At 39.9% G+C, this 21,188-nt stretch overlaps 1 protein-coding gene across 3 annotated transcripts in view; it reads left to right on the top strand.

Moving 5' to 3' along the window:
- LOC112983591 (oncostatin-M-specific receptor subunit beta-like) overlaps nucleotides 1-21,188 on the top strand; it is a 34,554-nt gene that overhangs the window by 6,456 nt on the left and 6,910 nt on the right. For 2 of the 3 annotated variants that reach the window (XM_026100814.2, XM_026100812.2), the window contains 11 exons: nucleotides 1,844-1,932; nucleotides 8,435-8,598; nucleotides 11,312-11,471; nucleotides 13,121-13,402; nucleotides 14,020-14,149; nucleotides 15,429-15,586; nucleotides 17,533-17,669; nucleotides 18,954-19,113; nucleotides 19,591-19,667; nucleotides 20,087-20,303; nucleotides 20,967-21,167. In XM_026100814.2, coding sequence (XP_025956599.2) covers nucleotides 1,869-1,932; nucleotides 8,435-8,598; nucleotides 11,312-11,471; nucleotides 13,121-13,402; nucleotides 14,020-14,149; nucleotides 15,429-15,586; nucleotides 17,533-17,669; nucleotides 18,954-19,113; nucleotides 19,591-19,667; nucleotides 20,087-20,303; nucleotides 20,967-21,167 — 1,750 coding nt within the window. In that variant the 5' untranslated portion in view covers nucleotides 1,844-1,868. Of the gene's footprint in view, nucleotides 1-1,295; nucleotides 1,440-1,843; nucleotides 1,933-8,434; nucleotides 8,599-11,311; nucleotides 11,472-13,120; nucleotides 13,403-14,019; nucleotides 14,150-15,428; nucleotides 15,587-17,532; nucleotides 17,670-18,953; nucleotides 19,114-19,590; nucleotides 19,668-20,086; nucleotides 20,304-20,966; nucleotides 21,168-21,188 lie in introns of those variants that run through there. The other variant, XM_026100813.2, reaches the window with a different exon arrangement.

Here is a 21,188-nt window from a genome sequence, read left to right as displayed (position 1 = left end):
TGGTTTTAAGTGATACATGACAAATAGGTGAAATAGCTTTGTGTCCAACTCTAAAGTTGTTTACAAAATCAGGAGTCCTTTAAGGCCAGGTTTTCTTCATGCTCATCAAATTAAATCAAGAGTTCTGCCGCTAAGACCAGCTGAACTACCGCTGTATGAAATTGGTCTTTGTGCAAAGAATCAGCTCCACTGCCATTCATTACCCTATAAAAAAGGGTCAATTCTGTTGTGTTTATTTCGGATGAAACATATATCAAATGATTTTCCCTTTCAGCTACTAAATTTGATCAGCTAATAAAAAATATAAACTTTTTATAAAAAGAAGCAAATTTCCCTTATCTGGTTCTTGCAACAGTTATTCGTGTGAATTAGATCTAGGTTCTCAAAAATATTTAGATTCATCATTCATATTGATTACAGTGTTGTCTAAATACTTTTGAGGATATCAGTATAAGGGCAAGAAGGACTACAGAACACATTACACAAAGCAATGCTCAGCTTTTAAATATGGGGGCCTCTGCATGAAAAATTTGCGCTCACAAGGGGAAAGTTAGGTCACACTGGAGCAAGGTTGCTTGTTGGGAGTGGTGAGTCCTGGATTGCAGTACTGTACCGAGGACTCTTCTGAATTTAGCATTCAACAATCACCTTTACAGATTGGCAGAAAAGGGTTGAAATCTTTTCTTTGGAACCGTCAGAGAAATACAGAGCTTCCCAAAAACACAGTGGATCAAAGGCAGGGTCATTAAACTTAAGTATCTTCAGTTCTGAGCTATCAAATTGGAGGTTTTCTTTCGGGAAGAAATTCTGGAGTGAATTCCTGGCTTTTCTGAAATCAAGAGATGTTCTGTCCTTGGCTTTAGTGGGGACAGAAGGTCACCCTAGTTATCTCTTCTGTTAAGCAGTTCCTGCTTCCATTATCTCCCCTGTAGTTGTCGTGGGAGCAGTGGTAGAAGACACTCTTTATCAGTATCCTATGCAGCTCCAGAAATGTAAAACGTGGAAACTGGAAGTTCAAGATAGCTGTGTTTCTGTGTGTTCCTGTTGCAGTCGTTTGGACTCCCGTACCCTCTCTGCCTGTGAGCTTTAACTCTACTACTGCTGAATGTTTCATGGCTGATACTAACCAGCCTTCAGCCTTTTGTGACCTCTCTGTATGTCTTCCTTCTACACTGGGGAATTTGCAGGTGATTTATGTCTTACGAGATCTGACAGTTGATCAGCCCCTAAGGACTGAACTGTGCAAGCCAAAGAGAGTTTCAGCCCATTGGAGTGGGAGACTGCAAGCTGCAGAAGGGTTGCAATACGGGGCTCTTCAGTGCTCGAGAAGACAATCTTTCTAGGAATGGAAGTTGCTGAGACTTTGATATGTGCATTTCGACTCCAACCCAACTGGAACCCTCCATGCAGTGTCCTGCTGCTGGCTGAAAACCGCTGAGGTTGGCAGGACTCTTCAGTCAGGCTCTCAGATGGAGCCGAATTGTGTTTTGGAAATCGCAGGGCCTTTGGCAACTTTGATACTACTTTTTCAGTGTTAGAATAAATCTCTTGCTACTTGTGCAGGAGGAAAGCCAAAAATATGTCAAGACAAATTTAGCTTTAATATTCCCTGGAAATATGCAAAATATGCTATACTGTAAGCAGTCCTAAAACAAGAGGTTTTTTTAATTCTTTATCTTTCTGTGTCCGTTTTTCCTGATTTTCACATAAGTTGCCTGGAGTGTGTGGGGGTCATTGTTGGTTTTTTTCCTTAAATACAGTAATAATATCTGGTCTATTGTCTGCCATGCATTTCTCCTTAAATAAATAAATAAATAAAAAGAAATGCCTTTTGTCCTGATAGGTCTTGTGCAGGAAAAGGTGGATGAATGATGAATCACTTCGTGTTTCTGGCAGTACTGTTCCTCCTGAGGACTGCATACTCTCATCAAGGTAAATGTTTGAACATTTTTTTTTCTTTTTTTTTTTTTTCTGTTCATTTGTAACTCTCCTCTGAGAGTTACATGCTTAATCAAATTATTCTCTTTGGTAAGGAGATGAAGCAACTTGTAAAATTACCTTTTGTAATCTCATCGTGCAAGGTTGTCTGTTTAATCAATAGCTTGCAATGCTATGAAGTCAGAATGTGTTTTTCTGCTTCTGCTCTGTCTTATACGTTTTTGATCTGTACTCACTCTTTTTTAAATAACTTATTTGCTCTTTGACAACTTTATGCCCTTTTACATCTTTCCTATACTTTCTTTTTTCCTGATTGCCTCATCTATGTAAACTTTAGCTTTTCTGTTGTTTCTTTTCTGGTTGTGCCACCAAATCTCAGGACCAGATTTTTATTTCTTGCAATTTAGCTGCATATCTAATATAAAGAAAAAAGCACCTCTGCATATTCCTAGAGGACAAAGTTGAAGTTAAGGGTAACATTCCAGAAGGCTGTTTGCACACTTGCTGCTGGTAATAGATCGGGCATGGCTCTAAAATGTTAAAAAAAAAAAAAAAGAAAAAAAAGAAAAAAGAAAAGGAGTGTTTTTAATTGGATTTTACGTGACCACCTTTAAGAAGGCAGAATTTACAAAGGTATAGTCTGCGCTATAGAAATTGTACTGCCTTAATTAAGAAGGTGAAGGAGGGGGAGGGATTTTGTTTGTTTGTTTGAATGTACTTGGTATCATACAGAAGGGGTGATATATGTATTTAAGACTTTTTTGTTTCTCTCCTCTCTTCATCCTTGAAATTCATGTGTTTGCTCTCCATTCACTCAAGGTGCCTGTTCCTCAGTTTTGAGACTCTATTTACGAGTATCCCTACAGTGGCAAAACTTTGTAATGCAGGCAAGTCCAAACAGTTACAGCATTACAGTAACTTAGTCACTTGTTTTCACACGCAGTTTTTCAGGGATAAAATTACTCCCTGTTGTTAATCATAAAGCTATTTTAGTTTGAATTAACTTTCAAGTTAAAACAAGTCTTAAGATTCCTTGATTATTTAACTTTCCTAGGAGCTGAAGTTATAACCATGAATGCTGCAAACATTTCTACATGTGCAAATTATACGACAAAAGTTTTTAATTCCCAATTTGTAACTCAGTGGTTTTCAGGGTCTTGGCCTCTAAAAGAATCCTTAGTTATATTGTTTCTTCTATTTTTTGGTACCATGGTAATGTCTATAAGCCCTGACCAGTGATCTGGACTCTGTTATACCAGGCTCTGCAGAACATAAAGTTGAGAAAAGAACTCGAAGAAGAGAGGCAAGCTCCTCATCATTGCAAGAGACACGGTAGTGACACTTGCAGATAGAATTGCCCAGAGAAGGAGAAGAGAAGGTGATCAGGAAAATTTGGAAGATAAGCAAAGATTTCTTTTAATGATGCACCCTGAAGACGCCAGTGGAGTTGTAAGGGAACCGCAATATTTAGTACTTTCAGAATCTTTTACAACCAACCCGTAGTTTCATTAGCTCATAGTTGTTCTAGCATACAGTATTATTTTTCTGCTCGTTTTTATGGAGCCTTACATTCTTTAATATATTTTCATAGTGGCACCGTACAATGGACAGGAGCTCTTATTCAGCCTTCCTCCGGCTGTGTTTCTCCATGCAAGCAGACTTGCCATCTGTGTTGTGCAATTTGCTGCTCTCAGCTGTAATCGTGCTCAGAGTGTATCTACTAGAAGGAAGTGCTGAGCCACTTCGCTGTGGCAAGACAGAGGCTTGGGTTTCTCCCTGCAGTGAGGAAAGACAGTCTCCTTCTGTCTCCGGCTCGGGAGATTTGTCATGAAGGAACTGTGGTGCAAGCAGGGGGAATTATTTTAAGAGGTATTATGGCTGCCTGGTGTGAGGATTTGGACTTGGTGTGGGAAGGAGGATCTCTCTGAGTACAAGGAGTCAGTTATGCCTGAAGAGCAATTTGTGTCTGTTTGTGGGGAGAAGAGGGTTGCATGTTGCAAGTTTAGCTCATTTATGTGACCAGATAACGCAAGTCTGTTAGGTTTCAGTTGCACAGCCTGCCCACCTCATCACAGCACACACACCAATTTGAGTTCTCTGGCAGAAAAATTTTTAAAACTGTCATAAAAGAGCCATGATTTAGTTCTGTATGAAGGAACCATAACAATTTTGTCAAATCTTGGATTTACAAACCTTATTAGAGAACAGCTATAAGATATCAATTTTTTCTCTTTGACAAGGCTGTTTTATCAGTAGCATACTTGAATTAAGGTTAAGTCTGGAAAATTACATAGGTCTTATTGAAACTGTTGTCCAAACCACTTTCTCATGTATGTAGGCATGCCCATTGCCAGCTTTTCGGAGCTACTGGGCATCTGAGAGTTCTGGCTTTGGAGTGCTATAAAGGAGCTTTGAAAAATCTGGCTTCCATACATGAACCTAGCTACAAGTAGGTGCCCAGCTTTAGCCTCCCAAGTTTAGCTTGTAAGTTCAATTGCTGAGGCTGTGGAATGTATTTCTGGATAGCTGGAAGCCCTGCAAGCTCAGAATTAAAAAAAAAAAAAAATCTGTATTTAAAAATTGGGAAGCAAAAAACCACAAAATGTAAAATATGACAGGCAGGTACTATACCAGTACTATACTAGTCAACCAAATCCTCTGTATTTCATTTTGGAAGACTTGTTTGTTTGTATTAATATGCTAAAGACATGTTCAATGGGAATAACATCAAGTCATGCAGCATATTGTCATCTCGTATCGTGGTCTGGATTAATGATAAACAGATGTTGTAGACAGTTTCTCCCTTACCATGTACCTAGGTGTGGAGCCCTGTTGGGCATTTTCTTGGGGTGCTCTTCAGTTTCTGTTTTGCTGCCTGTCCTATCTGTACAACTAAACAGCAGTTTCTGACTTGCCTCTGGTGAATCTCACAAAGCAGATGAGAGATTTAACATAATTTTGCAACTTGTTGGCTTCCAAGAATATCTAAAATGTGTCCTTTTCTTACTCTCTCTGTTCTCACTGCTGATGGATAACAAGGATCCAGGAGGGCATCATTTTCTGTATAGAGGATGCTAGATCTATCTGTGAGGTTTGGGTTCATTCTGTGAGGGGAACTAAACCAGTTTCCTTAAGGGGAGTATATGAAAGGCCACAGGGAGTGGTAAAGAAAAGGAGAGTCACTTGCAGAACATTTGCTCACTGGCAGCCTGTCTTCCCTGGCCCTAGTAAAGGTTTTTGCAAACTAGCTGGCTTTTCTTTCCAGGTGTATGTGTTATGTTTCCCTGAGAGTTACTTTGTGCCTCTGATGTTCATAGAAAGACTTGCCAGGTCCCTTCCTTTAGGTTTGTTTCTTTGTGCTGGGCTCATCTGTTTTCCCCCAGTTGGTTCAGCATTGCAGAAGGAAAACACAATAAGGTCCCAGAGGCTGAGAGCAGCCACATTTTTATACACAAAATGAGATCCCCTCATAGGCTTGGTTGCATAGTGCTTCAGATAACAGGGTGATGAAGGTACAGATAAAGCTGACCAAAAAACGAGCAGCTAAGATTACGTGCTGAAGAAGAACGGCTTTACAGTTGATTCCTTACCATACACGGGATTTTAACAGTCAAACACCATCTTTACATGTATCAGCAAGACTGTCACTGGCAGACTGGTACTGATAAATCCTTTCACAGCAGTGAGATATCTCAAGCACTAAAACCTGGTTATCTTGTTTTGATGGTGAAAATCTGTGGAATATGGGAGATGAAGTGTGTCTTGTAGTATGTTCCCAAAATATAAGATCCTTTCCTTCCGCAGTTGATTTTATGGCTCACATCGTTTCTTGGGTTGTTCTGGCTCCCTGCCTAGTCAGTCCTTGGCAGTAGAGCTAACAATAATTCTGTTTTCCAGTAAGACCAAAAATTGCTGCTCTTTCATCACAAGTTCATTCCCAGGCCTTTTACTTTATTTATACAATACTAGACATGAACTAGTTGCCATAAGTGCTGGATTTCCCCAAGGTAACATAAAACCAATGGTCAGTATTTTTCAATCTTTGCTGTTCCAAAGCAACTGTTAAGCAGCAGATCTGTTTTTAAGGACCATGTTGTAAACAGGGCCGAACAGGAAATTTTACTTCTGCATATGAAACATCTTCGAATTTCCCTTACAGGAGACACTAATTCTCTCAGCTCCTGCTATCATATATTCACAAATGTTTATCTTTTCTCCAATAATTAAGTTTTAAGGCTGACATTGATAGAACTGATAGAGGAAGATGTGTGTGTGTGTGTGTGTGTGTGTGTATACTTCTTCCTCTAAGACTTTCTAGGATACAAACAACAGTTTCTGAGAGCCAGTGCCTGAAGAACGAAACCTTGATTCCCTCCTCCAAGCACATCTGAAAAAGCCTTTTGTAGGATGGCAATAGTTTCCTCTAGATTGAAAACGTGGTTTTCATTTTGCTTTGTCTTTCAGTACCTTTCAAAATAGAATAGATTTTAAAAAATACAGTTCGTAGATGATTTGCTGAAAGATAAAAATTTGCTGGAAGAAAGGATTATTTCTAAGTTGTTAGCTGTGGTACAATAGATGTTTTCTTCCATTTATTCTTTAATTATAGTCTGGACTTGTATGAACAACTCAGTGGTTTCAGTGTCTGTATTCTCATAATTATTAAACTTACAAAGTATTCATTCCTTCCCCTGACTGGTCAGAGGTTGTGCTTCCCTTGAGCCTTTCATTTCCCACGGCTAATGCAAAGCTTCACACACAGGGAAACTGCTGCGCAGGCGCTAGTGCAAAGCGGGCACTGCAGCATGAATTACACGAGGGTTCAGGTGTCCGGTTGCTACCATGGGCAGCTGCTATCGACTTACAGGTTCTCAGAACATGCCCGAACCTGACAATGACTAAATTTCCTGAACGCTTGTGTTGCTGCCAGTAACATTCTCCGAGTGTCTTGGATAATCGTTAGGCCAGTGGTGAAGCGCATGTGTGGGAAATGACCGGAGGTGGAAGTTTTATGTGAAGGAGCTGGCTAAGGTGTCTCAGACCAGGCTAGGTGAGGGCTGTGACTGCAGGGGGTGGGAAAGTCCAGAGTGAGTCCTGTTATTAAAACATGCAGCTGCTTCTGTGATTTCTTTCTGCGTCCTGGTCGGTATCAATGTTGTGACCCCTTCGTTTATAGCAAGCAGAAACACCTTAGAAAGCAACTGTGGTAAAAGAAAAAACCCAGTGACTTGGATGTTTCAGTTCCTTGGCTTTGTTAACAACCAGATCTTTTTTTTTTCTTTTTTTCTTTTTTTCTTTTTTCAGAGGGAGGAGAAGATATAAGTCAGTGAGTGCCCTATTTCATCTCTGCTAAAAGTTGTCTTTTGGGGAGGGGGACAAAGCAGTTCCCCTCCCACGCCCCAAAAGGGGGACCACTCGTAAGGTGATCTCTACTTTTCAGTGGGCTTGTCAGCTCATGAAACCTTTCCTTTCCTAACACCAAATGGGAGTTTAGTCTGAGTGATGGATTAAACCTGAGCTCACAAAGGGATGGAGGTGCCATTATAACTAGCTGTCTAATTCTCGCAGAAGAATCCATGGCCCTGAATTAAAGACCTAAGCTCTGTGTAGAGCAACCAGGAATGTGCCTAAAGCTAGACTGCGGTCTGAGCTAGCTAGTGAAGGGAAACTCTTAATCTTTCCTTTTCAAATACCTGACTTGCATTAACTAAATTAATCTTCATTAGGCCAGAGAGCAAAAATGAGCCTGAATTTTCTGTCCTAATGATTAGAGAGCTTGCTGGAGGCAGAGGTTTCCTGAAATTGAGCCCCTATTAATATTGTGGTGTTCCTCTTTTTAAGACTAAAAAAGGAATGATTGATAGTCTGATAAAATAGCTAGTAATTTGAGGACATAATGAAATTAAATAGCATACCTAAGACCTGGGGGGTGGGGTACGGAGTATAATCAGGAACTCCATTCTAGCTTTCTCATGCCTGAAGATAAAAGATTATCTTTGCTTTTGATATAAACTGTGTGGGCCTCTGGATCACTTCTCTATTTTTTTTTCCTTCTGAACTGGCTTACAATCTTATTTCTAAGCTCTGTTTTTTCAGATCTGCCTTTTCAATGTGATAAACATAATGGATATACTCAAAAGCATCTGCACCCTGCATAAGCTTGGAAAGGTGCACAATCTAAGTGGGCTTTGGGAAGGTGCTTAGCAATGGCTTAATTAAATTTTGCTTATGATAATGGGATTAGAGAGTTTTTCCTTTAGGGTCTGGGTTTTTTTTCAGAACTCTCCTTTGCTACCTTCTCTATTGGACTGTGAGGAAGTCAGTGTCAGACATGGGAGCAGGGTCTAGTATGTCATACTGCTTGCTCCACTGCTTTGACTAATGACTCCCATGAGAAAACTGGCATGGAAATTTTGGTCTTTTGTAGCTTAAACACATTTGAAGGACTGAAGCATACAAAGCCATTAATATTTTTGTGTCTTTTTTCTGCTTCTAGAATCCCTTCTGTTTCCAGTAATGTACCTTAACGTTTCCAAAGATTTGCCTCTTCAGCGTCTGCTGGTGGAATGGGATGTTGGCAAGTCAGCGCATGATGCTGAGCTGTCAATGTCTTTTGAAATACAAGTCAGTCGAACAGAAGAAAATACTATTGTGTGGACAGTAAGTGTATTTAAACAAAAAAGGGTATTTTAGATGTCTACAATATGGATGAACCTGAAGGAAAATCAAATGTTCAGATGCATATGCAGCTTGCTTTATTGTTTAGGTTTACCATTTATAACACAGTATTTCCTGAGTTGTGCTAGAAATACCTCCCTATTTCACTAGGTGCCACACTTGGCCTAATCTTATGTCCAGTTTTTGTGAAAACAAAACATTGGCTCAGATGAGGAAGTCATTCTTGCCTGTGCAGTGTAGATACACCTTGCTTATCCTTATTCAGGTACTGTGGTGGGCAGACTTCGGAGATCTGATTTTAAAGGCCTCCATTCCCCTTCAAAGGTGTAGGTTCCCTGAGGAGCCTTCCAGAAAAATTCCTTTTTTGCTCCTAATGCAGGCAACTAGTTATCTTTTTGTAGCATGATTACTGCCCTTCATTAGTGACTAATTGAGCGTAAGTCATGTGTTGCTGCAACACTTCTCATCTTAGGAACCAAATAGTCTCCATGTGAGCCAGGTTGTATGAGGCCTGTGCTTGGCCCTGCTAGCAGTCACCTTATACCCAGTGCTTACAGTTAGGGAAGAAGGTAGTGATGTCTCTTCTGGCAAGTCCTAGCCTGTCTTATCACCTGAACTAGCCAGATTTTCTCAGGAGGTGCAGATATGATCACCCAAATCATTATGGCTTAAGCCTGCTCCTAATTTTTTTACCAGTTTGTGACTTCACTGTGAGAACTGCTGTATCACAAGAAATTTTTTCTCTCCTTTGGATCTTACAAAATCGTTTGGTAATTAAATGCAGGTTTTGGGGATATTACAGCTTTTTATGAGTCATCTGCTGATCTAACTGGAAGAATATTAAATACATATGCTAAAACCCAGTAAAACTGGGAAACTCTTCTAACTCATTTAAAGCTGCTGTTTGTTAGGAGGGATATAAAGCAGAGAAGGGCTTTTTTCCCCTGAAACTAAGAGTCAAGAAAATAAGATGAACACTGTTAAAAGAGTCATAAAAGAGTCATAACTTATTGCTGATCAGCCAGTTAGTAGTATTTTGTCTCTCTGAGTTTGAAGAACCACAACTTCACTGCAGAAGAGCTGTATGTAGTTCAGAAGATTTTGGCCACCTTGATACAGGGGGTAGGATTTTTAGCACCTCATGAATAGATCTAACCCTGAAATTGCAAAAAGGGGTCATGTAGCTCCAAGCAATCAAATGGTTGTTCAGAGTAATCTTCCAACAAAACCTGTTAACTTGCAGGAAGAAAGAAAGAGCTATGCAAATCCGAGGACATAGTCTGTACTGGTACTCATAATAAATATGGCATGGAAAATAAATAAGGTATTTTGGATGTCACTGCCACACAGGAATGCATTTGCTTCTGTGTTATTCTGAAGAGTGTGTAACAATAACAAAACTCTGAATCTGCTCACACCAAAGCATGTACAGTCTATATAACTTTAAAAGCAGCAGCTACGTTCCTCAGTGCTATAATTCACAAGTTAAATTGTAAAATGATTGCAGAGTGTCTGTCAGAGTCATGCTATTACAAAAGTGCAGGTGTTGCTGATGGAAAGCAGTGATGGAAAGCAGTACTATAGTTGTCAGTGTGAGCTAGAGCTCTGATACAGCTCATTGGAGCATCACTGATCTCTATGCTGAGAAACTGGCACGGTTGCTTTTAGAAATACTGAATATTTGCTCTGTTCTGAAATGTATTTTTAACTGCAGGCCATTAATAGAAATGTTTTCAGCCCTTCCTTCCTGCTTTTTATGGGCTCTCATGCCAGGGAAGATTCATACTCGGGGTACCTTTTCATCCATATCTGTTTGTGTGACTGCTTGGTGCCCTTGTTAGTCTGAGTTGCAGGGCTAAATATTAGTACAGCCCATTGAAGGACCAGGTAAGCCTTAGCAGGTACCTGCTGAGAGGAATTTGCAAGGTATTTTCTGTATGGGAGAAGCAGAACATTCAATTTTTTTGCTGTTTGTCTGCGTTTATATATCAATATAAAATTGTTTCCCAAATTATGGAGCATATTGCACTCATGACTTTTCAATTCCATTTTATACTTTGGGCCATCCTTTTTCTGTTAGCTTTCTGGATCTCTAACGCTCCTGAATATTTTTTTTTTCATGTTTCTCGCATGTGCATATTACAGCAGTGAAGCATTTTGGGGAAACTGGCAGGTACTTTCCTCCTCTGCTTGTTGCTGGTGGCAGTGCTGTCTGCAGCCTCTGTGAACTACAATGAGATAATATCTGTGTAGTTCCTTGGTCAGTGCAAATGCATGCTGTAATCCAGAACCAGAGATATGTAAACCAGAGCTTTAGAGAAGGTGCATCTCCAGACAGCAGCATGTATATGCAGACTGCTGTAACAGCAGGCACAAGTAAGCTGCTGAAAGTCTCTGAAAGCAAGTCCAGTTCTTGAGAAGCAGGGCCTGACTCACAGTTATGTTGTTATCATCAAGTAGTCTTGCCAACATCTCTGTCACTACAGCACGGCTAGTGCAGATTTGTAAGCAGTTACTTAGACCTCTGAGAATATGAGATCACATGTGGCAGCGTGGATTTCAATGACTGATGTTTTCAAAAGCGTTTTCCTCCTTTGAGCCTGCTTTCTCTCTCTGTGTTTGATTGTAATTCCAAAGTAAATATCTATGCATTGCTGTGATTTTAATACTCTGCCTGACTGGCCTTTGTTTATAGGAGTTTCATAACGTCACACTTGACAAATCAAGAAAGCCTCTTCATTGGAAGTGGGATTCAGACTTACCTTTGGAGTGTATGTCACACTCGGTGAGGATCAGGAGTAAAGCAGAAGCATCAAAAATCTGGAGTCAGTGGAGTCTATGGGAGACCGTCCTGGGTAAGCAAAATAAGATTTTGCAATATTGGTTTTATTTTTTCCAGTACAATGCTAGATCTTAATTTGCTGATGATTTTAATGATAGTGACCAATTCAAGAGAGAGAACACCAAATCAATAATTTGTTTTGGACCATTTCATCTCTAAGCACTAACCAACTCCTTTCTGCTGGCAATAATAGTAATACTTCAACTATTGTCTTGATTTGCAGACCATTGTCCTTACATAATAGGTGAAAAGTTTTAGAGCTTTTCTTGCTCACACATTAAAACAATGCTGTACACTGAGTGGTATGCAAACTTGGATTTGAGTAGATTTTTTTTGGTGCTCTATGGAGTCTCTTTTTATCCCCCAGTGAAAGGTGGAAGTGTGAAGGCTGATTTGGCCTGCTCACTTGACTTCAGCTTTTGCCCAAGGCAGGAGCCTTGGCTGTAGCTTAGGTTATCACTGGGTCAGACTGGGGGAGAGGAGAGGAAGTGCACAGCTGCGGCTGCATCATCTGATGCTTGAATATCTCTTTTGTCTTGGGATTATAGCTCTGCTTAGTATTAAAGAAGCAGAGAGGGAGGAGCAAGTCAGCTTCTTATGTCACTTGGAATGAATTTCTGTGAGTTATATGAGAGCATACAGGGGGTGGACTAAAAATGTAATCAAATGATACAGCAAGAAACAGGTTTTTTTCAGATTACAACATGACTTACTGGAACAACTTGGTTTCCAGGGAATTTAAGTCATTTAAACAAATACATAACTCTGCTTCAGCAAAGAATGATTACAATGATTTTGTAAAGGAATACTATTCTTCTTTGGATCACCAACAGTTTGAGGTCATAAAAGCAGCGCAGGTCTGTTTACTTGGATTGTGGCACACAAATTGCCCTTCTCCCTCGGCTTATATAATGGGAGATGGGATGCAAGACTCCCCTTTCAGTCTCACTAACCTTAGTCCTGGACATTTTATTTTTTAATTGAAATTGGATAGGGATCAAAATGTGGGATTAGTTTGTGAGAAGGAAATAGTATTTAAGACCTGATTCAGAGCTCTTTGAAAGGTAATGAATCCAGACTTCATCAAATCCTTCAGACCATATTTTATCTCTAACCTGTCCAAAAGCCCATGAGTCTCTTAAGTCCCACTAATTTTTACATCCAAGAGGGAGTCCAACACTGAAAGCCATAGAAGTCTCATTCCGATCTGAGTTTCCTGATTCATGCAATGTTGACTCCTCTTAGCTGGGCTCTGTGTGCCTTCAGAACATGGCATGTTTCCAGTCCCCTGCTCAAAATCTGCAAGAGCAGGCATTTTGGCTGTAAGCATCAGGCTGTTCACAGGTGCAGGAGGCAGTATTCATCTGTAAGGGCAGTTCTTGAACACAAACTTTTTGTTTCCTCTAAGCAAAAGGCAGTAAGCTGGATTTAGGCTTCCTTCAGATAGTTTGTTGAACTATATTGTACATGAATGGATTTAACAGAAACTTAGGTATGGTTACATATCTAATTGATCTCTACATGAAGAAGAACACTGTATGAAAGTACATGAATGGATAATATAACATGAGCAGATGCTTGTATAAATGCTCAGTTATGTATTCAGATTGAAACCCCACCTTGAGCACATTTTGAAATGCTTTATTGTGTGTTAATTTGCAGGTTTGGACACTTCAAATAACAGTGGACCACAAATCTTTCCAGATGAAAAAGTTGTAGAGGAAGGCTTTGACATCACTCTTTGCTGCATTGGAAGGAAAGGTCAAATCATTAAGGAATTCTTTTCATTGCCAGCTGTTCATAATTTCAATCGCACAGACACTCAAATAGGACTGCTCACTGTGAAAAATGTGGCACATCAAGAAGGGCATCACATCACAGTGTACTGTCGAGAGTCTTGCAAAGAAGACGAATGCTACAGTCGTGCAGTTTTCTTTGTGGGTAGTAAGTGAATGCTTTAGTTCAGTTCTCTTTTCTTGTTGCTATTCAGTCAAGAATGACTTGGAGAGAGGAGGAGGGGAAACAAAAAACTTGCTGTAAGTTGGCATTGTCCTGTTATGTCTAGCTGATCTCTGCTGAATGTCTGACTTTAGCTCTAAACTCACTTGCATGTAGAAAACATTACAGAATAGAACTTGTCTTTTTAAGCATGTTCAAATTAATTTGGTGACTTGATCCCATGACAAGTGAATGATTTAATAAATATATTTGTTTAGGAATCCAGCTTAACTGTCTGTGTGCATGTAGTAAAACTCAACATAGCCCACCCTTCCAAGCATGGAAGTAAGCTTTATGTGTAGAAAACCATACAAATTAATTAATCTATTATTTTAACAAAAAGTTCTTCTCTACGGAAGTGTTTGGAATGCAATTAACTTAAGGTGTAGTTCTGATTTCCTCTATGGAGTGGTCATTGAATAAGTACAATTGAAATAATAACATCTGTAGTAAAGCAGGCTTTGTACACATTGATTATTTGTAGTTTGTTAATACAGTGAGAGTGTTGATGACTTTTGCCTTAATTGCCATGCTGTTGGCTTTTTGTTTTTCCCCCTGACAAGAACCACCTGATATACCTAACGATTTTTCCTGCCAAACTCAAGACATGAAAACGATAATATGTACTTGGAGCCGAGGAGGAGACACCTATCTCTATGGACGTCATTCAACAAAATACACTTTGTTTGAAGAGTAAGTCTCCTCATAATTATATTAACTCTGGCCTGTGCTGTACAGAACAGCAGTCAAGTTCTTTCTGTTCCTTAAAATCTGTGGAAATATTTCTTTATCCATGTTGCAGTTAGCTGCCTGCCTCTTTCCAGCTCATTGATCAGCTTTTTTAACAAAGGTTGAGCAGTGCAGAACTGCTCTGAGATAGACTAGCTATAATAAATTGCTGGTCTGTCAGACCAGCTTCTGCTTGATAGAGGGTGTTATAACACTTCTTTTTGGTCAGTTTGTTTGGGTATCTTTAGCTAGGCATGAAGACACTGTGCAAGCAGGATATACACAACTTAAAAGTATAAAGTAACTATAACATGAAAGATAACTAGGATTTAATAAGCTCTTAGGCTAAGTATTAGTATGTTCACACCCCTTAACACTGATGATGGCACTGTTGACTCAAACTGGTGATTCCCAACTAGCCCCAATTAGCTTGACTAACTTCCCTGGTTCTTACGCTTTAGGATTTTATAACTTTCCATGCTGGTATTTATCTTCTTGAATCCTTGAGCTACTGACAATCCCATCTCAACAATCCTACTTCTGTCTGTGATTTTACCTTTTCTTATCTCTCTACAGACTTTCTCACAGCTCTTCCTCAGCAGTCTGGGTCAAGGTTATGCAGCTGTGGCATATCGGAGCTGAGTCTTGACTCCTTGCCACATAGGCAGCTAAACCCCTAGGAGAGAAGTGGGACCTTGCATCAGGGACTGCAGAGAAAGGGTGTTAAAGGGGAACTCACAAAACAGACCAGAAGCCTCATGTTATCATAACAAACTTTTGTTAGAAGATCTCAGCAGAAGATAGGTCATCATTGCATAGTACCTTCATGGTCTCTGCATCATTCACTTCCATTAAAATATTATGATGGCAATGAAAAAAAAAAAGCTGCACTGAAATTACTGTTTTATTTAAAAGCTTAACTGCAGCCATGTGAATGGTTTAATTCTTGGCATATTAAGTCCCTAATTTAGGAAGCTGTAAACCTGTGATGAAATCCTTGATACGTTTAGCTGTATCCCAAAAGGATAAGAAGTAAGAAGAAAGACTTTTTTCTAATTGTAAGAATGCCTACATTCATCCTACTCTGGGCTAGGGGAAAGAACTGGGTGGCCTCTCACAGTCCCCTTCAGCTTTATTTTCCATGATGCTATATTCTAGTTGCGCATCAGCAATTTCCACATCTGTCTTGATTCTACATTATGGAAAAATGTCTTTCATTTTTTTCCCCCCTCTTCTTTGATAGGTTTTCCCAAAGCTTGGTTCCGTGCACAGTAAGTTGTTCTGAGCAGTGCTCTTGTTCTTGGGATATAAACCAACAGAGGGTCTATAATATCACACTGACTGCTGAAAACCCCCTGGGAAAGAAAACTGCCACAGATGTTTTTGATGCAACTCACAGAAGTAAGGCCTTTTCTGTTTCTTTGTTGAAGACCCTGTCCTCTTGCTTATCTTAATACTTGGTTGCGGATTTAAGTATAGAAGTCCTTGATTGTTTTGCCTTCTCAGTTTCTATTAGCTATCTTTCCCTGTGCCATAGTTATCTGCTGCCCCTTCAGTTTCAGCTTTGCAAAGTTCTATTAATGGCAGAAAACAGCTTCATTCCAAAGATCAAATTTAGTTATTGAAATGGCTCCTTCTGGCTTCAAAATCCATCACTTTGCTGAAGATGGTTCACAGTGTGGGAAGCAACAATACAAAGATACAAAATTTTTATTCAAGAAAAAATCTGTGCAGGAAACTTGGGAATTCATTCCTTTCTCCAGAATATTATTACTACCTATTACTGATGTTACTGTCTTTCCAAAATAAAATGGAGATGCTTGCTTTGAAAAGTAGGTAAATAAAATGAATAATACCTCTACAAATGAGATGTGATTCAGATAAGCAGCTATTTATTGTCAGGAGAGGGGGGGAAGGTGCTAACCTGTCTTGCTGCATAACTAATGTGGGACAGTAACATCTGTTCTGCTAGTGTAAGGGAAGAAGAGTATTCAAGCATCAGTGAAATAAAACAAGTTACTCTGTAAGCAGTAACTAATGCTTGTAGTTCCTTTTTTCCTGTTTGTGTCCTTTATCGTGGTGTGCCCCAACACAGAGGCCCCAGGTTCCACAAGTTACCCATGATCTTCCTCCACCTGAAAACACATGGGTCTTTCCTGTGTCTCCAGCGGTATTTTCAGCTCTCCGTGTGTCCTCTGGCCCCACCACATCCACCTCACAGTGTTTCCAAGGCGTTCTCCACCCTTACGTGTTTGAGGAAGTCAGAGGCAGCATGTTCATGGCTTTGGTTGTGAAGCTGACGAGCTGATGGTCTGTGTGTAACGCTCGGGTTCTGGCAGCACTTCCTGCATCAGAGTTTTGCTAGGTGCTGTTATTCAGTTTGGCTCAAAGTGGCCTATGAGTTCTAACAGTTGATAGTTTGATTCTTTGGGCGAGGAAGAAATGGAGCAGGAAGAAAGCAGAAGAGTAAACTGTCAGGTTGTAGTGAGACAACACAATACTATAAATTTAATTTTCATGGGGAATCAAGCGAAAATAGACTACACTTAGTGTATGGTTAAGAACATTAAAGTCCTACTACAATTTTTTTTCCAGTTCTGATCATTGTTGCAAGTTACAGAAATGATGTATGGTATTTATGATGAATTAACCTTTTAAGTAGTGATTGCAGTAAAGTCCTTTATGTTTTCTCTGATTCTGTAAATATTTACCATAGAATTTTGCCTATTTAAAAGATGTCAGCAAATAAAGGAAAATGAAGTACAGCATTTCCAATTCTGCATATGGCAGCAGGGGTTTTCTGTGTCAAACATGAACTCCTTTGATTCTGGAATTCCTCAAATTGTAATTCATGCTCCATGAAGTTCTAGCATAGTGGCCCACAGCTATAAACATCGTATGCACTCTCATTGCCGTGTCTTATTTCTTGTGATTGAGCTGATGGTCTGGGAAGGTTTGAGAACTGCTGCTCTCACTTAGTACCGCTTACATAGCAGTGAAGTCAAATGTTACTCGCTATGCTGTGTCTGAGCCCTCGCCCACACCCTGGAAGGAGAATTCTGTTGGATTTGCAGTAAAAGTCTCTGCCTGTGTCTTTTGCTTGTGATGTTCCAGAATATCCCCAAGTCAACGCAAGTTGTTTTTTTTGAAAACTTGTGTAATATTTACTTACAAAGATATGTTTACATTCTGAAATGAGTTTTTACTAATTTATATCTACCTCTCGTAGACAGGCAGAAGACTCTTAGGCTGTATTTCTTACTTGCTTTTACTCCTCAACTAAAATACTTCAAAATATTTCATTATTATGTGTTTTACAAGAACAGACCTGTATTTTCCATTGGCAGTTTATCCCTTTGCGCCTTTCCAGCTGTGGGAAGAATGTACGGATACAGAAATCGCATTGTATTGGAAACATCGAAACAAAGGAATTGAACTCTTTTGTCAGACAGAGGTGCTCCACCCTGATGGGAAAGCAGAACTGGTATGAAACCTGGATTTCATACACAAAAGCATATTTAATATCTTTCTGACTTAGAATTAAAAAATATTTCCTCAGCAATTTGAATACACTACATATTGGGAGTGTGCAGAGGCCTCTCTTTTCCGGTTAAGAGCTCCCAAGCTCTGCCTGCACCAGTCATATCATCCACATGGGCAGCATTTGTTCGGAGTATGAATTAGTGTTAGCGCTTCCTACACTGCCGGCTGAGGTATTACCCTGACTGCTTTGCATGTGTAGTTATGTCCTTTGCTGAACAGACCAAGGTTTGTTGAAGTAGAAGAAAATACAAATGGGCCTTATAATTGCTGCTGTTATGGCTATTGCTAGTTTCAATTGCTCGTGTTTTTATAATTTGTACCAACTTATAAACAAGTAGTAGAGAGGTGTGTTGAAGGAGCAGGCTTTTCTGCTACTAATCCAGGAGCTTTCGGGGAGCCATTGATGTTGACATGACAGTGGCCTGTCTGGTTCCTAGTAATAGACCCCAATTTAGTTTTTCTTTACATCCTTTTGCACTTCTTGAAGAAGCGTGTTTCAGTAGAGTCCTTATCTTGTTCCACCTCTTTCACAAACAGTGAGGTCGATCAGCTGTTCATATAGGTATTGTGATTTCCCTTCAGCCTTTTTCTTACAAAGGTAGCTTGGCTCTAGCCTATTAGCTAGCCATATTAAAAGACATTATAAAGCTCAGGAGCAGCCTGTATTCTGTCTGCATTATTGCCCAAGAGCTGTTAGATCAAATGGCCGCTGCAGACGACCATTGCAGGAAACAGACAGAAGAGAGTTGAAAAGCATGCTCACTTTTTGACTCTTACCAGAACTCACCCTGACTCTTAGGAGGAAGGGGCGGGAAGACCGGGGAAAAAAAATGGAAAGAAAAGGCAGCAGTAGATAGCGTGCATATGTCTAGAACAGCTTCTTGCTTATGCGAACTGAGTAACAGACCCAGGTAGGGTGAGGATAAGGTGTCAATGAATTACCTCTGCCTTGATGTAAAGAGTGGTCATTTTACAGGCTATTGCGAAGGACTTCTACTCAGACCATTATACAGAGGAGGCTTACACACCTCTTTTTGAGTGTCCCAGTCTTTGGATCTTTTGCCATATCTTTTTTTCTTGACCACTGTTCCATAATTATGTTTTCCTTGTCAAGCTTAACCTGCTCTTCGTAGGATCTGGAGGCAAAACTACTTCCTCGGACAAAAGCGTCTTTCTCATGAAGCAGATCTGAGCTCTGACTCTGCTCTGTTGTTCTGTTCTGCAGCACAATAGTTCAGGCACAGAACTCCAATATTCCAGCATCGCCCTGGGTGGACTGCAGCCATACACCGAATATACAGTTAGAGTACGCTGTGGGGCAGCTAAGCACTTCTGGAGGTGGAGCGAATGGAGCGAAGCCCGAACCATCAGAACAGAGGAAGCAAGTACGTCTGGTCTGTTGAAAAGGGGAGCTTGAAGGCTGTTCTCTGACTGCCATCTCTATTCGCTATTTACAGATCCTCACTTGCTGTGTAGCTAAAACAGAGGCCTGTTGCACGCATAAAAGTAGAAGCACCCTAAGCAAGCTTTAGGAAGGAGGCTTCTTAAATAGTTCTCCTACATGCAAGTCTCTGGCATTTCATCCAGTGGAGGCAGTGGGAGATGCAGGCTGGAGAAATTGCGCAGAAGTGGGAACAAGGACCTGGGACCTACAAGCAAAGAAAGGTTTTCTAGGGAAATGAGCCAGACAGTCATTCAGAAGAAGAATGAAGACAGCAAGAAATTAAAGAATGAAGTTTTGGCAAGACCTGGGGGTCATGCAGAAAGAGAGATTTGGGGGGTTGAATCTCTTCAAAGAGGAGGAAATAATCTGTTTATCCTTTCTGCACCTAGAACATCTTGTTTTGCTGTGTTTATTGTAGCTCCGTCAGGGAAACTGGACATCTGGAGAGAAATTACACCAGTTTTGGGTGGGCGGAATGTGACCTTATTCTGGAAGGTGAGACATGGGTACAGAAACAATAATGAAACTCTACATAAAGGAGTTGGAAACTTCTCCCCAAAATTCTGACAAGTCTGTCTGTGTAAGTCCCAAAAGGTAATTAATAGCAATTCAATATGAAAATGTCTTTTAAGAATCTAACACAAGTATTATATGTAATGTATTTCAGAACATATGTAGCTGTATGATGGTGTGCTTTCCTGGCATTTCAGACATGTATATGTATGATTTTCCAAGCATTGTAACAAGACAGATTCCATTACTGAGATTCGTACGTTTTCATTTCAACCAATGTTTGTATGCATATATGCAAGCAAGTGCTTGTGTCATTACAGAAGTAAACTGTTTTATTACAGCAAAATTTACTAAGTAATTGGTGTTAAAATTTTCTACTACACACACAACTTTTCCCCCAGCTACCACCAAGTTTTCGAGCAAATGGAAGAAGTATTTCATATGAAATAACCTGGGAAACAGTAGAAGAAGAGTCTAAGCCTGAACGCATCTCCATTTCATCAGTCTATAATAGCACAAGGATTTCCATTGATAATCATCCTTACAAAATCAGTGTTGTGGCAAAGAACAATGTTAATTATTCACTTCCTTCAGTAATGATCATCCCTGGAGCTACAGGTAATGGTAGCAGTATTTTCAGCTAAATTTAGATTTCCATTACGGGAGTTTTGTTTCCACCTATTTTATGTGAAGTGATAATTTATCGTCTTGGGGGAATAAATTAACCTGGCCTTGTAAATAAAATTGTTGCTATTTAGAAATTATTATTGTATTTTGGCCTCTAAGGTGGTAGCTGTATGTCAGTTAAGCTGAGGTACCTTGATCCATCCCTCACAGCAGAAAGTCGATGTTCCACAGGGAATCTGCACAGATTAAAACATATTTAGCCTTAAGCTAGGCCTCAGTCCTGCAGCAGGTGCCATAGATGCAGCCAGTGACTCGTGTGAATCTGTACATGATTAGCCTCTTGTGGCTTACTATTTACAGCTCCGTTTTTCTGCAGTTCAGTTCTTTGTACAAATACATAGTAATATAACTACTGGGTGGTTTTGAGCAATCAGGTTTTTAATAGAGATCAGCTTTCAGTGTATGAAAGAGCCATATGTCTGATAATGAAGAAACACAACTGATTTATTAGTGTTAAGAAACACAACTGATTTATTAGTGTTTACCACAGCTCAGCATAGAAACTGTATCAACCCTCATTTATGCATCAGTGGTCTAATACTGGAAAATATAAATATAACTGGAAAATATAAACTCTGTTTTGTTTACTATTAGGCACTGAAAAAGAACTCGGCGTTTCAAATCTTAAAGAAGACCAGGTTAATGGTACAGATGATGGCATTTTTATTTCCTGGGAACCCAGAAATACGTATGACAGTTACATTATCGATTGGTGTAACTTTCCAGAGTTGCAGCCCTGTGATCTTCAGTGGAAGAGATTTGGGCCCCACACTTCCAGTGCACTGATCAGCTCAGGTGAAAGCAGAAAAATTTTTC

The sequence above is a fragment of the Dromaius novaehollandiae genome, chromosome W, assembly GCF_036370855.1.
Source record: "Dromaius novaehollandiae isolate bDroNov1 chromosome W, bDroNov1.hap1, whole genome shotgun sequence".
Taxonomy (NCBI): Eukaryota; Metazoa; Chordata; class Aves; order Casuariiformes; family Dromaiidae; genus Dromaius; species Dromaius novaehollandiae.
Note: the sequence above shows the minus strand (reverse complement) of the source record. Positions and strands in the feature narration are given on the sequence as shown.